This window comes from Melopsittacus undulatus, chromosome 2, assembly GCF_012275295.1.
Source record: "Melopsittacus undulatus isolate bMelUnd1 chromosome 2, bMelUnd1.mat.Z, whole genome shotgun sequence".
Taxonomy (NCBI): Eukaryota; Metazoa; Chordata; class Aves; order Psittaciformes; family Psittaculidae; genus Melopsittacus; species Melopsittacus undulatus.
This window is the reverse complement of record NC_047528.1, coordinates 71,709,726-71,734,943: the sequence shown is the minus strand read 5'-3', so window position 1 is coordinate 71,734,943 and position 25,218 is coordinate 71,709,726. Positions and strand designations below refer to the sequence as shown.

The 25,218-nt window shown below is 37.5% G+C and overlaps 2 protein-coding genes across 6 annotated transcripts in view; one reads left to right on the top strand and one right to left on the bottom strand.

Moving 5' to 3' along the window:
• The window catches only part of STS (steroid sulfatase), a 102,219-nt gene extending 90,144 nt beyond the window's left edge, over nucleotides 1-12,075 (bottom strand). For 2 of the 4 annotated variants that reach the window (XM_031050993.2, XM_005151423.4), the window contains exon 1: nucleotides 1,764-1,979. The gene's annotated coding sequence lies outside the window, so the exon portion shown is untranslated. Of the gene's footprint in view, nucleotides 1-1,763; nucleotides 1,980-3,124; nucleotides 3,260-11,037; nucleotides 11,119-11,864 lie in introns of those variants that run through there. The other 2 variants (XM_031050991.2, XM_031050992.2) reach the window with 2 other exon arrangements.
• The window catches only part of PUDP (pseudouridine 5'-phosphatase), a 77,446-nt gene continuing 63,981 nt past the window's right edge, over nucleotides 11,754-25,218 (top strand). For both annotated transcript variants that reach the window (XR_004080890.2, XM_005151422.4), the window contains exon 1: nucleotides 11,754-11,895. Coding sequence is in view for 1 of the 2 variants with exons in the window: in XM_005151422.4 (XP_005151479.1) it covers nucleotides 11,808-11,895 (88 nt within the window). In the remaining variant the exon portion in view is untranslated. The remainder of the gene's footprint in view (nucleotides 11,896-25,218) is intronic.

Here is a 25,218-nt window from a genome sequence, read left to right as displayed (position 1 = left end):
AGCTTTATATCCCAATTCCAAAGATTTGATCATTTAGTAACTTCAGTAAGAATACCAAGGAACACCTGGATTATTCCCTCAGAAAACAAAATAAAAATAAATTAAAAAATTGTAAATAAACTTAGATTGGTGAAATATAAACAAGGTAGGATTAGGCAACAATTAGAATGAAAGTCTTAAAATCAGAGATATCTGAAGACTAAAAATATCTGCCTACAATACATGAAAAGACTAAGGGGGTTCTTAGAGTCTGGCAGAAAAAAAAATCTTGAACAAATGCAGTGTGTATATTGCATTACAGCAATACAGGAAAAACAGCAATTTAGGTCACAAGGTATCCAGTTTCCTTCTGCCTTGTGTGAGTATAAAATTCTTGCTGCTTTCCTCCTCCTTCCCTCTCCTCTTCCCTTTCTTTTCCCTAGTTCTTTCTCTCTTTCACAGGAGCTCTAGGAAACTGGTAAAGTCTTGCTGTTAGAACACAGTTCCTTTGCGCATAGGAGCTAAAAGGCAAAATCACAACACAGCAAAATGAAAATTTTCATTATCTCAACACTATAATAATTCACTTCATTTTCACCTTATTTTATGTGACATTTCAAGAGCACAAATAAATATAGGAAGTATTAAATTTTTTTTTTCCATTTTCTTGTGGTAAACCAGTATTAACTTCCTTTTAACATTTGAAAGGTTACTCAATAATAGCTTCATGGGTCTCATTATCTTTTGGCCTGGACTGGAACATGCTACAAGTATGTTTGAAGTGAGTAACACCCTTTTTGAATTGTAGCAGAATGTCTTTAAAGAAGTTTATGAGAAAAAACACTTTCCTTTGCTATATACCTTTAGGTACAACACAATCTTATGTTTTTAAAGGATGGATTCTGTTCATCAGTGAAAAAGAACATCTAATTTTCTCTGTCCAACATGCATTTTTCAGGACTAATACTTCACTGCTATTATTAGACAACTGCTGTAATTGAAAACATACTCAGTTGTCTATTATAATAACTTACATGAACTGGAGATGTTATGTTTCTTACATAGCTAAGAATAACTTTTGTAAATGACTAATCCATGTCAACAGCTTCTAATTTTCTTCACCATAGTTGCCAGTTTTGTCAGCAGTGCAGAATAAAAACACTGGGAAGGGGGGGAGAAGAAGAGAATAAAGTAGCCTTCTAGCTTACTAACTTTGATTTCTGATTATATAAAATTTGTAACACTAGGGATTCCTGTAGAAAGCACGTTTGCATGCAACATCATACAACCACCAATCTGGCTAGTTTAAGACAATGTCTTAATAGGTCTGTCTGAGCTCTGTACCATAAGACTTCCTTCTGAATAGGCTGATCAACTGATTCTTTAGTACAATAGGAAAAAGAAGAGGCCATTTTTACACCATTATCTTTTAATTTAAAATACTGTCCAGGATGTGAAAAATCCAAGATCATTATCACTGTAAACCTGAAGCAGTTCAAACTTCTGTGTTCACAGCCCAGAGTGCCATAGCCATAATTCTTGTTAAGCACTTCCTAACAATCCCAGTCAAATATCCCATCTTCCTCCTATCCCTCTTCTCACACTAAGCTGATATTAGTTAATTCTTCATCACCCTCAAAATTCTTCTCATACAATCAAGAAGCCATCACACAAATTCTTCTGCAATCCTAATCTTTCTAAACCATCTCCCATCATATTCCAAATCCCTTTCTACTCAAGAATCCTGTATTTCTGTGTCATCAATATAAACTCAAACTGAATACCTCTTGGATGCAGCTCCTTAACAACTCCAATTCTGCTTGCCCAGATATTGCTGTTATCACTCTACCATTACAACTCCTGATGCTGCTGCACATTGCTGCTTTCATCCTGCATGACTTCTGTCCTCACAACACAGTCTTTTCCACTGGCCAGCAGTATACAGCAATCCCTGTTGCCGAATATCTGTGGTTCTCCAGATGTTAAAGCAGCCTCAGCTGCTGGTCTGACAGGGATTTAATATAGGTCTGCACTTACTAAAATCCACCCAGAGAGCACCCTAAGGGCAGAAGCAAAAAAAATGTTTGTGAGAAAACAGGATGCATGGAATCCATACTAATAGCAAGTAATTACAAAACTGTGTAGCAAGCAATGTGCATGGTCAGTTTCTGTTCTAACACCTGTTTTGGTTAAATAGTCTTCTCCTCTTTTATCTTCCTTCTCTCTCTCTCAGCATGGTTGCTAAATGTAGAGCTTCTGCTTAAGCCTGGCAGATACAACCTATTCAGAAGTGATAATTTTTTCCTTACCTTTTCTCTTTGTCTATTATTCCTTGCCATCCTCTCTCCCTGAGATTACCCTTATATATACTGTCCTCTCAGTAGCTGTGTTTACTCTCAGTCAGCAGGTTGGATTTGTAAAAGATCACAAAGGAAGACATTAGATTTATTTAATATAACTTTGTAAGGTACAGTTAAGTCTTGCAGGCTTTGAATCAATTGGATTTTGTCACATTACATACACTGCACACAAACCACAGTCACTTCAAAACTACAAGTTTATTTTAGATCCTAACCCCCCTCCAAAACTGTTTAACAATTCATTTCCATTTGATTCTTGAAACAGACTCTGTAATCAAAATTACATACACTTTTAACATTACTTTTTAAACAACCAGATCTTAAGTGGTAATAGAAAAAAACACTCTTGCACAGCTGGAAAATGTTCTTGTTCACAAGCAGCCTGCTTGCTTTTTTGTTCAAAATGCTTTCACTATTCCAGTAAAGCTTCTACACTCCTTAACCTGTTGCAGGCAGGGAATGTTCTACCTCATTGCAATCCCTAATAACAAAGTGCATTTGTTGCAAAATAAGTTGCCACCATAGTTGACAGTATCTTACAGCCAAGAGTAGACAGTATTAACTTTCTTTTTTTCTTCCTTATCTAAAATAGACTGCATTAACTTAAAGACAAAAAGACAACACAGTGTATGTCAATTACTTCTAATAATTGCTAATTCCCTGCCATGAAGAAATTGTTCTGAGCTGTGAAAGAATATGAAATCCAACTATACATGACCTCAATGTTTACAATTACATACAACTATATATAAATGATAGAGTTTGGGGCAGGAGGGGCATTTTACCTTGCAGTACGGGATTGTTTCTGTTTCTGTCTCTGGTTTTCAAGCAAGATGGCTCTACACTGATTGTTGACAAATGGATACAAAGTCCAGTCACGTGAATTGAAAACAGAAGGGCGGAGGGAAGGAAGGACAACACTGAAAAAGACAATATACAATGCCAACACAATTGCTACTTCACTAGTAAGAAACAATCTCAGTAAGTTTTCATAATGCTTATACACACATGCCTAGCCAAACAATAAACTAAAACCAGTAATAAACTTGTTTCAGTTTATTACTCAAGATCTCCTTTTAGGCTTTTCAAATACTACTAGTTTTGCACCATATTTTTTGAAAACATGTGCAGTGCCAATCTCAGGTACATTTCTGCCTTCTGTACATGTGGTAAACATTCCTGCTGAATATCTATGTAGCAACTTCTGAGAAACTGCATTAAAACCCCTTTTAAAGCATAACTTCAGTTTTTTCAAACTTTTCCATCAGAGGCATAGAATTACAGAGATTCTCTGTCTATAAACACACCCAGTAGTAGGCCATCCTGGTTTGTTCACTGTACATTGTCTTAGAAACTTCAGTACTCCCGGAAAATGACTGCTCCCAGGAAGTCCAAGGACCCTAATACAAAAAACTTCATAAAACTTTGACAAGTGCTAGCTAGTTTACATATTATCCTCTTCCCTCCACCCCAATTTATGTGTTTTCCACCAGGAAACTTGGTCAGAAAGATGCAAGATGCACATCCAAAGATATCTTTTGCCCCACATGGATATGGATGCAGGGTTCAACTTTGTTTTTTCTTTCATAAAACGTTGAGTTTTAGATACTTTGGTCTTCTGGTCATCAAGTGGGAGACAGTATCTACACATTTATATTGGAACATTCATATGTATATCTAAGTTAAACTCACTGAATTGGTAAAGGAAATTATTTTTTTAAAATTGTGTTTGGAAAGAAAAGGAGATGAAAAGATGCATGACTGGATTTATTTTAATCTAGTGGAGAGGCAGAGCTACCATGAGATAGACCTTTTGTCTCAGTTCATTAAAATATCTCTGTCAAAGCTTTAGAAGTTTAGGATCAAATTCAATAACACCACAAAGCGTTCCTCTACCAGCTACAGTACAGACATATCTTTGTGAAAACCAAACATGATGCACTGCTTTCTTAGACTGGCTGAATATTTGCACACACCTAAATGCTTATGCTTCCACATAAACTTGCTAATACAAACTTGTATTTAATTTAATAAACCAATAACAGAACTAAAAATGGAATAAAGGATACTTGTTAACTTCTCACTACAGTAAAATCCAAGGTACCTAGCTAATTTCAGAGAACGTTTTTGAAAATCACAGTTGTCTAGAATTAAAAAATGCACCTCTGCTGTTCCTCGGGACTTTATAAAAATTGGATTACTGTATATTAGATAATATTTATGCTGTAACAAATCTTCAGTAAAAAAAAGAAAAAAAGTTTAATCTTTATTATTTTGCTTTGTCCAAAACCACTAATGCCAAATTTAACTCTAAAAATTCTGTAGCTATGTAGTTACCCTGAGGGATGCAGCGGAATCATTACACTAACTTGTGAAATCTGTGCAGAGGACATTGTACAATTCTGAGGAAGTCATAACGGCTTTTATTATTGAACTCAGTGACATGTTCTAATGATTTTGTCATTTTTTTATCATGGTTGTGCTTAACTTTAGTTAAGAGTTTAGCTAGGAGTTTAGCTGGAGGAACATACTGACTATACTATGCAAGAATAAAGATCCAGGTTTGGTAGTCACTATAGCCATAGTTTCTAACCATCAGATACTTGACTAAGCTACCTCAACTCACAAACAGAACAGGATCTTTAAAGAAAGGTGGCCTTGCACAAACAGGAAAAGTGTATTCTATTGAATCTAAATTAAATAATGTATTTGATTATATTTCCTGGATGTGATGAAGTCAGAAAAAGCAGACAGCTATGTATATTCCCACCCTTTGTCAGGTCCTTCAAGAAGCAACCATTACCCAGCTAAATATATTTAAAAATTGAAAACGGGAAAAGGTTTACTATATTTCCACCAACTTTAAACAGCTTTAGTGCCAGCACTACCACAGAAGATACTGGTGACAAATGTCAGTGACAAGAATGCCACCTAATGGGTGGAGCTTTGTGCTTCATGAAGCACACAGGCTTTCCTCAGAGCTCTGTAGCTCAAGAGCACAGTCTAACCCTACCTCATTTTATGACCACAGAACAAAATGGCTAGTCTCTGGATGGTACATCTTGCTTAATGAGGATATATAACCATCTTTAATATTAAAAGTCTTGTTAATAAGTTTTTTAAAATTGCATTATTCTAATTTTTCAGGATAAGGGCATAATTGTTGGCCTAAAAATGAAAAGCCAGTGAAAAACAGATTACAGAGTCAGGCTGTCAAATGTGGTCATTAATGTAACATTCATTCCCTGCTGGCTGTAGCAGCCACTGGGCTATGTGACACATGCAACATTTTTGAAACCCTGATACAAGGATTCATTTTGTAACACAGCTTTTTTGGAAATAGTTGCCTTATGAGGCTTGCAAGATGGAAATGTTTCATACTTATAACGCAGAAAAATCTTTTTAACTGTATGAAGAGGTAGTAAGCTCTTCATGGGCTAGATCTGTTGCCACTGATCTCTTACAGTGAAGTATAATACTGACTATTCTTCATTAATGAGGATACAGCTAAAAGTGATCCATAAAAAAATTTTAATATGAGCAAGTGGCAGCAAAAGCTTTTGGCTTACTACAAAATGGGAACAACCTAAGCAGCAGTAGTAAAAAATATTAATAAGAATTACAAATCATTCATTACTGAACAAAATAAAACTATGGCAAAAGTGCTAATTCAATTCTTATGTTAATTCAGAGTTATGCTGTACCTAAGAAAGCAGCCTATTAGTAAAACATGACCTTTCTATTTGTCACTAATGAATCCCACGGCTATAAAAACATATCTGAGTGGTGGACTTCTATAAGGATACAGAAAAACTGGAATCCTGAAGAGCAAATGAAATGCTGAAAGCTTCAGAAAGCATTAACTTATAAAGAAAGGTTAAAGGAATGAAATTTGTTAAAAAAAAAAAAAGAAAAGGAAAAATATAGAGGAAGAACAAAGATATCCTAGAAGAGCAAAGACTTGGAAAATTTTAGGTAGAATGTCTGGACAGATATTTTAAGTATATACAATTCTGTCTCAAATAATTCATCTACGTAAGCATATATGAAAAGAAAATCTAGGAATCTTTCAATCCTGCAGTATCACTGTGAGCAATCATTCATCTTACAGAACCCAGGGTGAAATGGTTCAGATGTGCTTAGTAGGTGGAGCTAGCTGTCTTCGGATATAAAAAATGAAAAAAAAATCAGGGTCTCACTGGCTTCACAGCACTGGGACTATATGCTTCCTTCTAGGTAGCCCTCATACCTGACTGTATCAGTATTTACAAGTGGTGTTTTCATTTTACAAATGTTTTATGAAAACAAGTATCTGCTCTTTACCTTCTGCTAAAAAAATTCTAGTTCAAAGCATAAAATAGGAAATAAGGCTACATCATTTCCTCATATATTTTGTTACAACACACTGAACCTTATTCCTCAAGGTATATCTTCCTGCACTACCTAGGCTGGTAGCATGATTACCCTGATCTTGTAGACAAACATTCTAGGCTGAGCGTCGGCAAGCTCATTTATCTCTGCTCGACTCCTCTGGGTATGTTCAAAATAGTAAGGCCATGCACCCACAAAGTAAGCAGAATGTCTGAGCTCTGGAAATTCAGTTCTACAGCTTATTGCATGCTGAGTGGGGAACACACATATGAAACCTAACTCTGAAGCATTACAGACCAGTGGCTTAGAGACCTTTCGACACAGAGAATCACAATCCTTCTATCTCTTTTCCATCTGAAGCTGTAATTGTTGCAGCCTTTGAAGAGGTTGAGCAGAACAAGACTGAAAGGGACCACTGGAAGGGTCAGTGCATTCAGTTCTACCCTTATTGTCAGCAATCAAGTGACAGATGTCTTGCTCAAGAAGGCTGACAGAATGTGTATTCCACATAGCACTACAGATTTTTTTCTTGTAATCTGTAATAATCAAACTGTACAAAAATGAAAAAATATAGCTACAAAATTCACATGCAGACAAGAAAGAAAACCAACAGCATGACCAAACTTTTAGGCTCCTGCAACACTAGAAAGTTAGATAAATAAAGCTGCAAATGAAGGAAATGTAATCCCTTCTGCCCTAATCTTTCTAGTAGTTTAAGGCTAAGAGGGACCACTAAACACTTCAGGATTTCAATTACAATGACACTGCTAATCACCTTAACACTTTGCCTGTATGCAGCCAATGTTTTACTAGAAGACAAAAATTATGTCAAAAAAGCTAATTCACAAGCCATAGAGAAGAGAAAATTATTCTCCTGGACTTGAATGGAAACAAAAAAAGGCCCCTGAAGCATGGCATTAAGGCTTAATTGCTCAGCTTCAGAAGCTGATAGTTCTGTTGTACTACCCCATCACTAAATACAGCAATTGACATCTAAAAATATCTTAAAAGTTCTTCTTGTCTCCTGTGTGCTTGGTTGGCTTTTCCAGAATTTCACTCCTCATTGCTGTTTAAAAGCCTTTTTATAGTGCCTCATCTAAATTTATGGATGACCAACACCTATCTTCTTCACTTTATTCTCTTGAAGCATAACACATCATCTTTCTTGCCTTTGTAACTGACCCATGTGGCAAATAGCAAAATCCAGAAAACAGATGACTTTCCTCCCCCCTACCTGCTCGGCTGTAAGAAGACCCATATGATTGATTAAAAAGGATAGACTCCCTTTCGACTCATGTAATGAATAAAAGATTACTCAGATCAGCAGGTGTATTGTATTATTTAATTGCCTTAACATACATGCTCATTTTCTCTTTTGCAACCATAAAAACATATACTAAAACAATAATAGGGTGAAAAGCTCTTGTTTGGTGACATCCAGCAATGGGAGGGCTTTCATTTTCTGAGGGCTTACAGGCTCAACTATAGCAACTGTTGTGAATCTCAGCTGATAGTTCAATTAAATTACATTTAAGTCTAATTCATTACAAGTAATTTGTTACTAATAGTGGGTTTAACAGTTGTTCATGTACATCATTGCAAAAGCTTTTAAATTACTGGATTTACTCAAGTCTTTAGATTCTTTTTAATATTCAAATCAAAACGGATTATAATCTGTTTATCCTCTTTGCCAAGGCGCCTGCAGAACAAGAAAAATAAAGTCAGTCATTTCTGCGTGAAACACATAGTGCATGACATTCCTGTAAATGGTACAAAAATATGTAAGTGAATCCATGTTTCGAGCACAATATAAAGTTGTGAAATAGGAAACTGCAATTTTTGAGTCAAGTGCATTACCTAAGAAAACACTTAAGCATATTCTGAAGCTTTTACTTTCCAGGAAAAAAATTTAGGTAAGTTTCAGTAATGTGGCAAACATTTTAGTTCCAAGGTAAACAAATCCCAGACAAACATACAAAGGTTAAAAAAGGTTATCAGAACTGTATATGCAAAACACTGTGTTGTGTACTTAATAACCCCATGGATACATGCCTGAGTGTTCACACCTTATCTCACATGCCAGAACAAAGCAATCGTAATCCACTATTACAAAGCCATAGAAAAAAGACTCGTTTGGAGTAGGAAGAGTCTGATATAGGCAGCTAATTTGCATCTGTTCAAAAACCTGGTCATCCACATATGTATGTATCATGTAACAACATCAAATTTAAAACTTTGCAAAGATTTACTTATCTGCTTCTGTATAAGCCTAGATAGAAAGTTAAATTAATTTAAAAAATGTACAGGAAGTTAACCATGCTTTTCAGACTTTGAGGGATTCAAGTCTACTTGCATCTCAGTAACCGAAGTTCACCCTTCCCAATAAACACACAGCAGATCCTTAGGCATATAATTAACTATCCATTTTCATGGTTACTGCACCTCCACCACAGTATGCCTCCTACAACTCAAAGTTATTAAAATAAAGTCCTGATCACTTGAAACAGGTTTAAAATAGGTGATGAAATGCAGACAAAAAAAAAAAAAACAGCTGCACTACTCCCATTCTTAACTTCTTCACTCATTAAAAAAAAAAACAAACCCAAATATTACTGCTGGAATGTTTGAGACAAATATTTAAGACAGCTCAAACAAAATTTAAATCAGCATTCTCACTTACTGTGCATCTAGAAAACTATGCTCCACCATGAATTAAAAGTTCTCCTTGGACTTTCATCGAGTTTCATTATGTTAGTAAAAAGACATAGTCACACTGAATAAACCTAAACAGTTTGTCTATTTTGAGATTTTCTTGTGTTTGAATGCAGCTTCGAAAAATCAAGTAAGCTAACATTACACTGATTATCACTGATGAGCCAGAGTAAAGCAAAGCAAATTGAGGTCATCAGCCTGTCAGGTAGCCTGACAGTCTTGAAATGCACACATTAAGATATGTAGCACAAACTACCTAACCCTAAAATGTTCATCTTGTAGATTACACTTCAATTTTACAAGCTTTTTTCATAAAGGCTGCCTTTAGGATTTATTTCCACTTTAAATAATCACAAGTTTTGCATAAGCCTTATGTTTTCTGAGATGAACTTGACACTAAAAATAGTCTCTCTTTTGAGAATGGAGGAGCCAGAGTTGTGATCAAAATATGCTTTTCTCTAATTAGAATGATAAATCAAGGTATCTGACTGATACAGTTTGTTGTTTTATTAATTTTTTTTAACAAGTACAGGCCTTAGTATGCCAGCAGATACAACTAAAGACAGGGTTTCTTTCTCTTTTTTTTAGACTACCTGCTAATTAGAAGTGGATGACTGCACTTCAAGTATCACTGCCATACAACCTCATTACTCACCATCTTGAAACTTTTGCTTTTACAGCAGAAACACATTCTTTCTTAAAATAGGAGAATGCTACCATTATAAGTACTGATATTATTATAACTATTTTTTAATTCCTTTTAACGGAGTAACGCTTTTTTGGACACACTGTAAGTAGGACTTTCTATTGATTCTAGCTATGTTCTCATCTAAGTGAGCCACTAAGGAGACAAACACATTTGGTGTCTGAAACAAAGCTGGAATATTGACTTGGTGCACAGGGTTTATTGCAGAAACACAATGGCTGTGGGCATTCTTAACACTTATATAAGGTTGTTAAAAAAAAAAAAAAAGAGATTTGGAAGCACAGGACCCATTTTCCTAAATCTATGCAAGACCTAACAGGTGTGCATCAGGACTACGGATGAAATTTTTAATGTGCACAGTATTTTTCCTAGCCTACACAGGTAGTACCTAAGCAGCATTATCAAATACAATCATTACAAAATAAGTTAAAAACAAACAAACCAACCAGAAAAGCAACCCAAAACTCAAATAACTTAGTTTGAAAGTCAAGTTTTATTATTAAAAAGGTACAAATAAAGTCCAATGGTGTTTTATTTGTTTTCCTGTTTCCAAGATAGAAAGAGGTATAAGGTCTTTGTGCCTATGATATTTCTCACAACTGTAGGGTGAGGGTTCTTTTAAAGGACAGGTTTTGGGTGACAGGTAAGACGTATAAGGAGGATAACTCAAAATTCAAATGTGACTGTATGACATCTACAGTTTGGGTTTTTAAAACCACCTCTAACTTCCTAAAAAGGTGAAGTATTGGAAATTCAAATGAGGGAACTGTCAGAAAAAAAAAAAAAAAAGAATTGCCAAGAGGACTACCTACAAACAAGAGACAGGACTTGCGGTACACAAAGCTGCAACTAACCATTGCCTTCCCACAGAACTACAAAGCAATACAAATCTTCAAGTCAGTATGTCACCTTGTAAGCTGGACACAGCTATTTCCATAGCTGCTTCTGCAACCAGTATTTCAGCAGTCTTGATACCCAATGGTGAGTTACCTGCATTAAAAAAAATAGAAGTGAAGGCTGATGAGCAGTTTTACCTCTTCCCCTTGCAACCCTGCATATAGAACTGGATGATGTGTCCGTGCAGGGAGAGTTTGCTTTGTCTCAAGAGCACTGGGTTGGTTTTTGAACTTCAGATTTTCTTGAATGATTAACACCCCCCCCCCAAAAAAAAAAAAAATCCCCCAAACCAACCCAATAAACCACCATGCAGAACAAGGCAGAATAAACTATTTCTGCACCCAACAGCCCTTTTAAGAGGTGCATTTACTCTTTCTTCACAGTTTCACATAGATTAGTGCCTGTTTATGGCTCCAGTTACCAGCGATAATACTATCCTTGCATTTTCCACACAGGCACACAAAAGCTTTGTGCAGGAACGCTGCCTGAAAATGCTAAAACTTGAGCAACTCCCCAGTATGTCCCGTAAGCAGCAGCAAACAGAATCTGAAATGAACAGTCTCCCTCCACGAGAGGCCCCTTGCAGAGAAATAGCCTTTGGTTTTAAAAAAGAACCACAAAATAAACAGCCAGAGAGGTCCCTCCTCTCCGCACTCCCAGGGCCGCTCCCGGTACACACACCCGCCCCACGACAGCCCGGCTCCCCTCTGCTCCCGCCGCCCTGGCTGAGCGCGCTTGCGCCGCCAACTGCCACACAGGACTGCGGCTGCTCTGGCCTCGCCATGTCCGCTTCTTCTCCTTCCTCCTCCTCCGTAGCCGCGCTGCGGCCAGTTACTCACCTGATCTTTGACATGGACGGCCTTCTCCTGGGTGTGTAGCTTTTGCCCCTATCCCCAGCTACGGCCTGGTCCCTCGCTGCCCTGGCACACTGCGCAGGCGAGCCCGGCCCGTTCATGCGGGCGGTGGGGGGCTGTAGCGGCAGCCCCCTTCCCTTTCTGCCGTGACGCGCCGCCCCTCCACCGAGGCGCCTTCCGGGCTGTTCGGCCTCTCCTTGACGGTCTCAGCTCTGCGGGCGAGCTGATGTTGGCTTAAACGCGTTTTACTTCCTTGTCCCGCTGCCCCCGCCAAACGTGGGCAAACTTCTGAATTAAAAGGCCCAGGGTTGAGACTTTTCAGGGAGCTTGCACTGAATACTCGGTGGAGGACTGAGTGAGGTTGGAGTGGCTGTGAGTAGAGAGGTGAAGAACACATTGGGGTTAAAAGCCTTGGGGAGTAGGTGTAGGGAATAAATGGGTTTTCCAGTGTGCAAAGGGCCGTGACACTTATAATTTGCTACCCGGGGGTGGCTTCTGCTGCGTGGGGTTGTCCAGAAGAGCACATTTAAGTGTTTAGAGCTGCAGTCTGCAACTGAAAAGCCTGGAAACGGTTGTGATAGTCAACTCCTCAATTGTTATTTTGTTTTCAGCTTTGCAAGGTTATTCTGAAATCTGTTGCTTCCTGTGCTACAGCTGGATTGCACCTTGAGGTTTGAATAGTCAATATGAGTAGAGCAGCTTTTAAGTCTGTTCTTAACTATTTTCTGAATCAGGGCCTTCTGCTGTGTGTCTCCTGTAGAATAATGGAGTATTTTTGTATGTGCCTTGCTTTTTTAAATAGTCCATGTGGAGTATCACACAGGAGCCAGCTTTGGATGTGGGTGAATTCTTCAAATTTCTTCAAATTTGAACTTAAGGTGCCTGCCTTCTTTCTGCAAAACCCAAGTTATTGCAGTTTCTGGAAAGACTTCTGTGAAGTCTAATGAATTATTCTGCAGAAGTGCACTTTTCCCTTCTTCAGGCCGGTAAGAGGTGAAGGCTATTCAGTTATCGTGGTTTAAAACAAAAATGGTTTTACTTACATTGTTATAAGTCAGATATTTTGAGTAACGTTAGAGTCTTTGGTTTCAATTTGTTTCATTTGCACTTTCAATACAGCATGTAAAACAGTGATTAACTAAGTTATTTCATTTTCTGTTTCACCGCTGAGGCCTCAGATACCCTGGGGTTATGTTTGCTGGGTTTTTTTTGTTTGTTTGGATTTTTTATTAGCAATTTCATTTTTATTTAGAAGTTTCAGGGAAGGTTTTTTGGGTTTTTTGTGGCTTTTTTTTTGGTGTTTTTTTTTTTTACTTACATATGATTGCTTTTAAGTGGAATCTGAAAATCTGTTTCATAGAGAATACTCATCTGAGCAGGACAGTCTAGGTAAGCAATATGAATGTATAGGCATTGATATGGATGAATAACATCTCTACATCAGTTTTAAGTGGATCTGTTATGCACAGGTATTGACAGTATAGGTGCTCTAGCTTGGACAATAGCAGCTAAAGGCATTTTTCTCAGATGTTATCCTGTCAATGTTTAGAAATTGGCTTGCTGTAACATTCCAAACAAGTAAAACAATTTGAAGTACTGAGTCATATTTAGTTCTCCAAACTCCTGGGGTTCATATAGTGAAGCAACATTAAAAGTACTCTGGATTATTAACTGTACCTCTTACTGGGAAAGTAATTATAAGGGATCAGTAACTCTTGGACCTATGTTTATCAAGATTGAGACACTAGAAGTATAAACCTACTCCTTCCTGTTATTAAATTTATCTGTTTTAAAGTACAGCTCCAGAGAAACACTTTGTCACTTTCTGTATTCAAAATAAAGTAGCAGACATAAATTTAGGCATGTTCATAGAATCATAGAATAGTTAGGGTTGGAAAGGACCTCAAGATCATCTAGTTCCAACCCCCCTGCCATGGGCAGGGACACCTCACACTAAACCATATCACCCAAGGCTTCATCCAGCCTGGCCTTGACCACTGTCAGGGATGGAGCATTCACAACTTCCCTGGGCAACCTGTTCCAGTGCCTCACCACCCTAACAGTAAAGAATTTCTTCCTTATATCCAATCTAAGCCTCTGCTGTTTAAGTTTTAACCCGTTACCCCTTGTCCTATCACTACACTCCCTAATGAATAGTCCCTTCCCAGCATCCCTATAGGCCCCCTTCAAATACTGGAACTTATATATAAAATATATATGTGAAGTGTTTATGCACCCTAGTATAATTTATTTTTCTCCCTGTGTATGAGACAAGGCATCCTTTGCCTGATAAGTATTTGTTGTGTTGTGTTATGCTACAGTGTGGTTTTGAGTTCTTGTATTTTAAAAAGTTGTGTAGAAAGAGTATGTTGTATTTCAGTAAGCTTTCAGCTGTGATGAAAGCTATACTTATGTATAAAATTAATCTGAAAATACTCTTTAAGTGTCTTACAGTACAGAGGCTTAAAAGGGACACCACCTTTATGATTTCTGTAACATACACTTCCTTTCAGTGGACTTAAAGTATGTTTCAGCCTATAAATATTTCTAGTTTTGTCATAACTTTAGCATTTTTTTTATAAACCTGTTTGTTTCATGACAGACTGTGGCCCTTAGGAGGCAGAAAAGCAGTTGGGAGACTGGTTGGACTTCTGCAGGATTCATAAATGTTTCAAGAAATTTGGAATAATTCTGGGGAAGGACTGAAATAAGGTGCACACAGGCTAGACACTTTCTGCCCAAACTGTCTACTATAAATCTTCTCAATGAGACGAATGGTTATATATTGGTGTAAAGCTATGTGAGAAATAATATCATGTTAAGTTTTGCACTGAAATTCTGAATTTGTCAAATAGTGTTAATCAAAGATGGTAAAATGATTTTTTTTTTCATTTCGAGAAATACATATTTCTCAAAGCTATAGAAATCTGCTTAAATAACTCATTTTGAAAGAGCATGAACAAAGTTCTTGGTATTTGGTATCTAAAACTACACTTTTGTAACTTTTTAAAGTACCTCCATAGCTGGTTGCATTTTTCAGAAATTTAAGCTTTAGGTTTTACAGTAAGTTTCAGAGCTATGTAGTATGTGAAAAAAGAATGTGACTGGTTTTGGAAATTGTCACCTAAGCCTCTCTGATTTCGTAGAATGAATATAAATTGATCTATAAGCAATGAAAAATCGAGCATTAAATTGATCTAGTGTAATGTGCCATGAGCTTGCTTCTTATAGCTGACAATACATGCTTCTGATTAAGGAAGGTACGATATCTTCTGATAGGAAGATTTCCAAAATACTCATGAATAATTCATAACTGTGAGTGTAAAATCTTTAAATGAGGTCTGAGGAGCTTACAAGGTTTTTGACCTTGGAAACAATCCAAGTGTTACCCTATAGAATCTGCATCCATATACTTTAGTGGCTAACACTGGGCTATGTGAAAGTGTTGCTGAGTCTGATCTTCTGTGACTTCATCTCCCCCATCTCTTTAACATAATTGAGACTGATTAAGTTGTCCTTGAGTCCCACCTTGGTACATCAGCTTGCCAGTGGAAGTACTTCATCCCTTTTATTCAGAGTCCTTCTGTATCCTTATTTGAAGTGTTATCTAACACCCTTTTTTCAACATTTATAACCAGTGCAGTTCACTCTTCTGGGTTTTTTACCCTTCTGGATTACTTTCTCTTTCCCTTTGAGATGTTGGATGGAATCTTATTTTTTTTCATCTGTTGTTCCAATTGCAAGGAAATTAGCACACTAGAGAGTAATGCTCTTGTTTAGTAAGTGAAATTTGTGAACAGCACCTCTAGACAGCTTGTTATTTAATATGTAAAATTAATCAAAGGACTTGTGTTTGTGGTAAACTCCATCTGTAATAGAAAAAAACAGCCTTAGTGCCGGTGTACCGCAGTTACAGTCTTCTTTATTATACATATGTAGCACGATTTAGTTGGTAGAGTTTATAAGTGGTGCTCAATTTACTGTGTAGTATAAACCAGAGGTAAAGAAATCACTAAATTTTCATTTTTGTTGTACTGCCATACTTTTTTTATTTTTTCCTTAACGCTTTTGTAGTGTTAAATTTCTCCTTGCTTTTCTACAGCAAATTCTAACGATAAATGCTCAGAACTTATACAGCAAATTGCTTTTTCTTTAAATGCTTTAGTCTGTTCCAACAGAAGACTACTCTTCAGTGTAGTATAATTTAAACTATTAAACCTACTTGCGTGTACACTTATTCAGCACACACAGTACAGGATTAGCTGGCTAAAATAAAAAGCCAGAAGCTAGAGACCTTTGATACCTAAATACTTCTGTTATAGTTGAACTGTTTGACTCCGGCATTTTAGCATATTGTAAAAACATACAAAACCAACACTGAAGATAGAGAAGCAAAAAAAATCTATACCGAATTTGCACAAAATACACAACTGGAGTAATGCCCCCAGGGATCTATCTTTTCAGCTACTCCATAGGTTGTATTTTTAGCTATGACAAGTGTTAGGTTTGTTATGTCATTGTAGCCAATAGCTACCCCACTACCAGAACACAGATAGGATTGAATATTGCCTTTGTTTTTCTATTCCTAAACTTATAGGGGGCTAAAAATGTCCCATATTAGAAATTATATTCTCTACAAGCTGCATGCATATTAATCTTTCCTAACTGACAGATGAATTTGTGAAAACTGCCGCGATACAGTATTTCTTAACATTGTACTGAAAGCTGAACTAAAGCTAAATTAACATGCAGAGAACATCACACTTCAGTACAGAAAGTTTAGTCATGTGTTTTATTAGGAGTAGTGACCATTTTATGTGAATTATTATCTTTGCCAGTCTCCTTAGTATTGTAAAACAGCACCTTTACATAGTATAAGCAACGCATTTGGCTAGATATAAAAAATCGTTTCTAAAGTAGCTTAGTTTTGCAAGATACCTTTTCCATAACTCAATCATGTTGGCCTGTATAGGCACAGATATGCCAGGTTGTTTTGACCACAGGGGGGTAAGAAATAGTTTAGGCAGCTGGGATCAGAAGTTGCTGCATTTTCAGCTGCTGTCTCCTTTGCTTGGAGGAGACTGTTGGATTCTTGTGTGCCACTTCTAAGCAACTCCTGCATGGCTAGTCATACAGGTAATCTCTGGTCTATAATGCAGCAGAAATTAACTTGCAGTTAAATTCATTGCAGTGTTGAGATTCACACAAGTTTTGGCATGTTTTCTTTCTCCTCAGTGTTACCTACCAATTCTCACAGAGGTCAGAACTCAAAAATGTACTTCTACTTTCATTTCATTGCACAAGTTGCCAGGGAGGTTGCTGGTACAAGAAAACTGATAAGAGTTCCATGGTGGAGTTTGCTCATGTGCAGGCTTTTATTTTTTAGTGTGAATGGGAGGTTCAAACAGCTTCCTCTTTCTTCTGCATCTGAGCAAATAGCACCAATTCAAGTAAACATCAGTCCTCTCTAGATTGTCCTCCCTTATGGTTTAAGTGCAGGAATTAATCTTTTTAGGCTATAAACTGGCAATCTTTTAAGTCTATTTTCTGCCTCTGGGTAGTGGAGACTTATTTTCTTGCCATTCTCCATTTCTATCTGATTTTGGGGAACAAAGAATGAAACAAAAATAGTGTCTTGCCCCTCTGTTGTGTACTAGTATTTTGTTGCAAAAACAAAGAGATTAAGGATATTATTAGATTAAAATACTGCATAGATGCTTCATGGGCAAATTTTAGACATAAGTAGAACAGCTCCTCATTGAGAATTAATTAACCATAAGTAAGTAAGATTTGTCATATACTTGAAAATTAGCATTTTAATTTAACAGCAAGGAAAATTTTGGCAAGGACATAATAAACATTCTAACCTAGAGTCTAACTTCTGTTATTCCCATGATTGATTTGCACATTGTCCATCCACATGGTTGCCTGTTGTTTGTGGTTAGAATAATCCAGAACTGGATCTTAGTTCACCATCTGTAGAACAAGTGGTTTTTTTTTTTCATTTCTGTAATGTTTACTACATTTCAAAATGCCATGGGCAGCATTAGCAGTGATCCCTTTTTCTCCCTGGGGGTGGGTTATAGAGGAATGTGCTCAAACTGAAGGATCCCTGATTTGATTTTAATATTGTACATAATTTACACTAAAATGCAATGTATTTTTTGTGCTTATTTATTTATTAGTTGAACGACACCCAAAGCATTTGGTTTTAAAAGAAATAAAACAAAATAAAACAAAGCTGCTAAATAAATTAATCCCACTGTTAATAATGTGGCTTTTCTGACTGTTAGACACATTGAATTGTATAGAGGGCCTTTAGCAAGTAGAAAGGTTTGTTTTGAAGGTGCTAGGGGTCTAAAGGTTCCCTTCAGTGATTTTAAAGATGCACAAAGCAGTGTGACCATTTGTAAAAATTAGTCTCTTTCTGTGCCTAAATGCAGAACCTGTTTGTAGATGATAAGGTTTTATATTTGTTGGCTGTGTACACTGTTTTGTGTATAAAGTTCCAATTATTTTGCTTTGGATGTAAATAATAAGATGCCATAAATGGAACAGATTTTCATGTAAAGAAAAGGTGCATAGAATTTTACCTTATAATAACACTATTTCCAGCTGTTGCATTACAGTTTTCTTTTTACTTAAGAAAAAAAACCAACAACCTTATATTTTTTATGCTGCATACTGTAGTTACACTGTATGCCACCTTGGGCGCAGCTCTGCAGCTCTTGTTCTTAGTGGTTGTAATTCATTCATGTAGCCTTCCTGTGAGTTGGCTAATTGAACTCTTTGAGACTGAAATTTTTAAGGACACCTTAATTTGTCTGGATAGTACAGTTTACCATCAAAATTCTGCTCTATGAATTCTATTGTATTATCTTGATACTGCCATTTATGCTTCTAATTTTGAGGAGGAGGCATGTTGCGCTTTTTTATTGTTTTTAACAATTTTGTTTTATTTTTAACTATTTCTTATATTTGTTTATGTAAAATTAATTGGCAGCAGACCTTCATAGTGATAACTTTCCCAATATGGTCATTGCAAGAACTGCATTAAGTAACACAAAAACCATCAAGCTAAATTTCTTTTCCCTTCCAATATGGTATCTACTGTTTCCATTATGGGCAACTGATTTTCTTTTGCATGATGTAGAGACTGCTAGTGATGGTTGCTGTTTCTGTTACGTGTTTCTGTACCTTTCTCTATTGATTCTTGTAGTCACAAGACTACTGAGAAGTATTTAACCAAGATAATTTTTTGTATCTTACAATGGTTCTGACAGAGACTCCTTGATTTGTACTTTTTCTTCCCCTTAATAATAATGTTAAAATAATAATGAATAATGTCAGTGTTCTGACCCAAAGTTCATGGAAGTGCTGCCAACCTGTATCAAGTTGTTTCTTGGTACTTAGGAGAAAACCATCCTGTTTTACTTATCTCACTTTTTCCTTCCTGTCCTTCAGTAATCAGTGAGGAATGCTTGTCTGTGTTTATTGTGGCCCTTTTTTTGGTATCTGACAACTATTTTTGTTTTTTTTTAATATTTTGCTTCTTGAAGGGTTGTACACCTATTGACTTGCTGCCTCTATGCTTTCTGTTCTTGTGCAGCTTTTACTAATTTTTAATTCCTGTTATAATAAATACCATTTTCCATATTAGTTTGGCAATAAATCTTAATGCTGTAATTTGAAAGAACTTGTATATAAGTGGGCACTGCTCTCTGCCAAGTATGGTTTTCCTAGTGTTCTCTATACTAGTTGTTTGGGGTTTTTAAAATGTATTCTTACTTTTCTTCCTTCTTTCCCTTTTGGGGTATATAAAGTATTTTTTAAAAGTCCTCAAATAAGTCTCACTTCTAGTAAACAGCGTGGCTCTGGTGTAACAGGTTTATTCCTAATTCTTGAAAGCTTTTCTTGGAACACCAGTTATGTATCCGCACTCCATACGTTATTTTTTTCTCCTCTCAGTTTTTCTCTGCTGTGCCTGTGTGTGGTTATTTTGAGCAAGTTTTGGGCATGTGCAGTTTGTCAGGATAGCGCAAGACAACTGCAAGGAAAGCCCAGTTTATTATTTGTCCACCCAGTCATCCTTCCTAACATACATAGGAATTTACTTATGATCTTTGTCATTGTATAGTATGTAAGACATTATACAGTGTCTTGTTCTCCCAGCTCTGAGCTGGTGTGATAGGTCCAGCAGCCTTTTGCTCTCCAAGGGACAGGTGGGTACATGTCAGTCCTTTTCAGCAGCTCAGTGCTTGTGGGTGCTGAACTGAATGGGTTTGCTTTCAAGCAGCTCAGCCCTCTTGTTCACTCGTGAGCATTGATTGTCTGTTGTGTGTAAGTATTAGTTCACTCAGGTTCTCTTCTACAATGTCGCTATGTACTTACTGCACTTCCCACTCATGTTAGGAAATATTTTTGAACATGATATCTTTAAAATTGTGTTCTGCTTCATCAGTACATTTGGGTGTAATGTAAACTGTCACAAAGTACATATTCAAACTAATAGACCCTTATTTGATTACTTATTTGACCAGTCATGAGAGGGAGTTTCTTTGCTGGATTAGGAAGTTTTGTGAGTTGACACTGGTACTGTTCTTTTAGGAACATCTCTGTAAGAAAGAGGAAAAAAGTTACGCTAATACTTGAATAGAATGAAAGATAATGTGTGTTTAATAAAGTAAATGGGATTATAGAGTATCAGAATATCTAAAGTGGGGTTTAAGGTGGAGCATGAGTACATGGAGAGATAATTTCATCTGAATAAAATGTTTTATATTAAGGAATTTTTGGTTTGTTTTGTAATATATGCACAGAAAGCTACTTTGACCTGTCTCTTAAGGACAAAAGAGTAGACTAAGGCATGCCCATAAAGTGACATAACTTTGGACAATGTCATCATTATGCTACAAGACCATTACTGCAAAAAATTACACCATGTGAAATAGCTGATCTTTTTATGCTGCGACTCAGTCCTCTCTATAGCATTATAATATTATTGGACTAGCAAAATGTTCTTTGCTTTGTGGCTCAGGGGAGAAGGCGCCACAAAGAGCATATCACAATGCAATAAATTTCTAGTCTTTAAAAATTAAAAACAGTGTTTCATGGGGAACATACCACAGGAAATTAATATATTTTGGCCACTAAGGTATTGTAGTGTATCTAATTACTACTCCACTGCCTAATAGCTTGCATTGTTATTATTGTTGTAGATCATATTTTTATGGTATTTATCCTTCTCCCATTTTTAGTTAGGATGCCCTAATTTTCCATGAATGAAGACATCTAAGAACAAAGAGCAAGAAGCAGTGTACCTGTTCTGGTTTTATCTTCCAGAGCTTTAAACTTCTTATTTGACACTTGTTTGCGAATTGTACAGTACTGTAAAATGTAGGTTCTTAAAATGATTAAAAACAAAAAAAAAAACCCAAAAATTTGCTTCTTCCCCAGGCAATAATACAAAATGATTGGATAATTTGTTAGCATGGTTTTTCTTTCCTCATTACCCTGGTTGAGAAATAGCTATATGTTCTTAGAAGTTTCTACTGAAGGGAAAAAGAAAAGCTGTATTCTAAAATTTATAGTAAAAGCATGGAAGTTTATCCCCCTCTTCACCTATTCCCTTTTCTAATGCTGTAGTTCAACATAGATTAATGTTTTAATTTTTTTCCTTCTGTTACAATTGCAGCTTTCAAGGGGACTAAAGCAAGTATTCTTGTTTGACCTAAAAGTTTCTGTATTTATATATGTCATGGGTTCAGCCGCAGCAGTCATTTTTCTCCTTCTTGTAGCTGGTGTAGTGCTGTGTTTTGAGTTCTGGGCTGGGAACAGTTGCTTGATAGCGAGCATGTTTTGAGGGTGTTTTTGTTCAGGGCCTTTTCTGAGCACGTGCTCCAGCCAGGTGAAGGAGGGGAGGCCGGGAGGAAGGAGAGACAGGACACCTGACCCAGGCTAGCCAATGAGGTATTCCATACCATAGCACGTGATGCCCGGGATGCAACTGGGAGAGAGAGCTGGAGGGGTGGAGCTCTGTAGGAAAATGGAGGAGGGAGCACGTGGTGCTCGGCCGGGCAGGGTGGAGTGAGTTATGGGTTGGTGGCTGGTGGGGTGTTGTATTCTCTTCACTTGCTGTTTGCTGTATCATTATTATCTGTAGTAGTAATGGCAGTGGTGATTGGTGTTGTGTCTTAGCAATTAAACCGTTCTTATCTCAATCCGTGGGGGCTACATTCTTTGGATTTTCCTTCCTAAGTCTCCGGGAGTTGGGGGACTTGGTTTAAACCACGACAATATATAAAGAAAAAGAAGGTGGAATACTACTTTTCCTCTGTGTGCTCTTCAGGAGATACTTAGTTTACATTTCTCTTCATAGTATCTTGCATACTGAAATCATGAGCTTCTGTTCTCTGCTTTATATTCTAATTGTATGTACAAGAAATTACGTTTAATTGATGTTCTAACATTATTCCTAAGTAGATTTCAAATGAGCTACGATAAGAAAAATTTTGTTTGTACCCATTCATTCTTTGTAGGTTAGATCCTACTTACATACTTACATATACCTTTCTTCTCTCCTGCTATTTCTTAAAAGGAGTCTTCTTTTTGAAATTAAAATAGGCTTGCTTTTGAAAACAAACAACTCTCTTAAGTTTAGGCCCAGCTGAGATTTTGTCCTATTTTTGTAAAAATTGTTCTCACGGAAGTCCTGAAATCCTCATCTTACCTCAGTCTTCTCGACTTGGCAACTGATTTCATAGTGCTTATCACTACATTTTCTCCAAAACTTTGTTCTGTCATGCCATTCTTTAGAGGTGAGCACAGCATGGAAATACATCTTTCAGAAAGATTGTATTTGTATTCATGAGTGTTTTCAAGGTGCCTAATACATAAGTGTTGGACAATATCAGAAGTGTAATAGGGTGTACCTTACAGATATCGCTCTTTCCTTTCGTAGGAGTTGACACAGGTGTTCTACTGTGACTACAGTTCTGTTTAAATAATGTTACCTACTCCTTTCCTCCAAACTCTGAATTGGTTTATTGATAATATAGGCCCAGAAGAATAAAGTAAGTATTCAGTGAAAGAGTTTACAAAGACCAGTGATTACAGGTATTGTATAACTGTAATCAGTGGTAGTCTTAAGTTTGAAAAAATGTATTGCCTACTTGAATTGTCTATAATGGAGCCTTTGAGACAATTAATGGCTTCAGTACTAATACTGTAGATACTTCCCATTTCCAGTTCAACACTACTTAAGTTCCTCTAACATTCCATGGGAGGGAGTTAAAATTCTGAAGTTCTATAATTAGTAAATCGTGGGAAACGGGAGAGGTGCCTGAGGATTGGAAGATGGCAAATGTCACACCAGTCTATAAGAAAGGTAAGAAGGAGGACCGGGTAATTATAGACCGGTCAGCCTTACCTCCATCCCTGGAAAGGTGATGGAACAACTTATTCTTGACTCCATCTCTAGGCATATCAAGGATGAGGGGTTTATTAAGAACAGCCAGCATGGTTTTACCAGGGGGAAGTCATATTTGACCAACCTTATAGCCTTCTATGAGGAAGTGACTAGGTGGAGGGATGATGGTAGAGCGGTTGGTGTGGTTTTTCTTGATTTCAGTAAGTCATTTGATACTGTCTCCTACAGCATTCTCATAGATAAGCTAAGAACGTGTGGGCTTGACGATCAGGTAGTGAGGTGGATCAAGAACTGGTTAAAAGGAAGAAGGCAGAGAGTTGTGGTCAATGGGGCAGAATCTAGCTGGAGGTCTGTGACTAGTGGAGTCCCTCAGGGGTCAGTGCTGGGACCAGTGCTGTTTAATATTTTCATCAACGACCTGGATGAGGGAACTGAGTGTACCCTCAGCAAGTTCGCTGATGACACTAAACTGGGAGGTGTGGCTGACACACCAGAAGGCTGTGTTGTCATTCAGCGAGACCTGGACAGGCTGGAGAGTTGGGCAGGGAGAAACTTGATGAAATTCAACAAGGGCAAGTGTAGAGTCTTGCATGTGGGGAAGAACAACCCCATGTACCAGTACAGGTTGGGGGTTGACCTGCTGGAAAGGAGTGAAGGGGAAAGGGACCTGGGGGTCCTGGTGGATAGGAGGATGACCATGAGCCAGCGATGTGCCCTTGTGGCCAAGAAGGCAAATGGCATCCTAGGATGCATTAGAAAGGGTGTGGTTAGTAGGGCAAGAGAGGTTCTCCTCCCCCTCTACTCTGCCTTGGTGAGGCCACATCTGGAATATTGCATCCAGTTCTTGGCCCCTCAGTTCAAGAAGGACAGGGAATTGCTTGAAAGAGTCCAGCGCAGAGCCACAAAGATGATTAAGGGAGTGGAACACCTGATTCGGAGAAAACTCCAGGAACAAACTTGCCAACAAAGTTTTCAAGCTGACAAGCAGGTATTCTTTATTGTGGTGCCGGGAGACACGGGGGATAACTCCTCCTAACATGTGTCTCCCTATTACTACACAAGCCATCCTTATATAGTCCCTGGACATACATACATATTCATGAGGCTACGTATGGATTACATCACTTTCCAGAAAGCTCCCCGCATGCGTACAGAATTGTGGTGGTGGTCTCTGAGGGTTGTTTACTTCTTCCAACAATCTTCATCACTTCTGGCAGCCTTTGAAGCACGCACAGTAGATGCTTATACCAGTTTAATTGGTTCGTTGGCAGCAGAGACATAATAATCCTCCTGTCCTCCTACTTATCAGTTAGTTTACCTGTAGCCTATCCTGGACACCTGCTATTCCCAGATACTCCTTATCCCTGCGTCCTGTTTTTCTAGACTGCTTTTCTTAAGACCACATCAACTATAATGATTTATCTTGTGCCAATATGTTCTCTATCTGGACTCTATTTTTTCTATGTATTATGCACCTCAGTAATTTTCCACTGCTACTGTTACAAAGCCATTGAACTTAACATTGCTTAAAACTAATTCTAAAGGTTTATAAAGTCCATTTTGTGATTTTGTGTTCCCCTTGTTTCACACCTCCCTTGTGAGGAGAGGCTGAGGGAGCTGGGTCTCTTTAGCTTGGAGGAGACTGAGGGGTGACCTCATCAGTGTTTACAAATATGTAAAGGGTGGGTGTCAGGATGATGGAGCTAGGCTTTTTTCAGTGATATCCAGTGATAGGACAAGGGGCAATGGGTGTAAACTGCAGCATAGGAGGTTCCACGTTAACATCAGGAAGACCTTCTTTACTGTAAGAGTGACAGAGCATTGGAACAGGTTGCCCAGGGAGGTTGTGGAGTCTCCTACATTGGAGATATTCAAGGCCCGCCTGGACAAGTTCCTGTGTGATGTACTCTA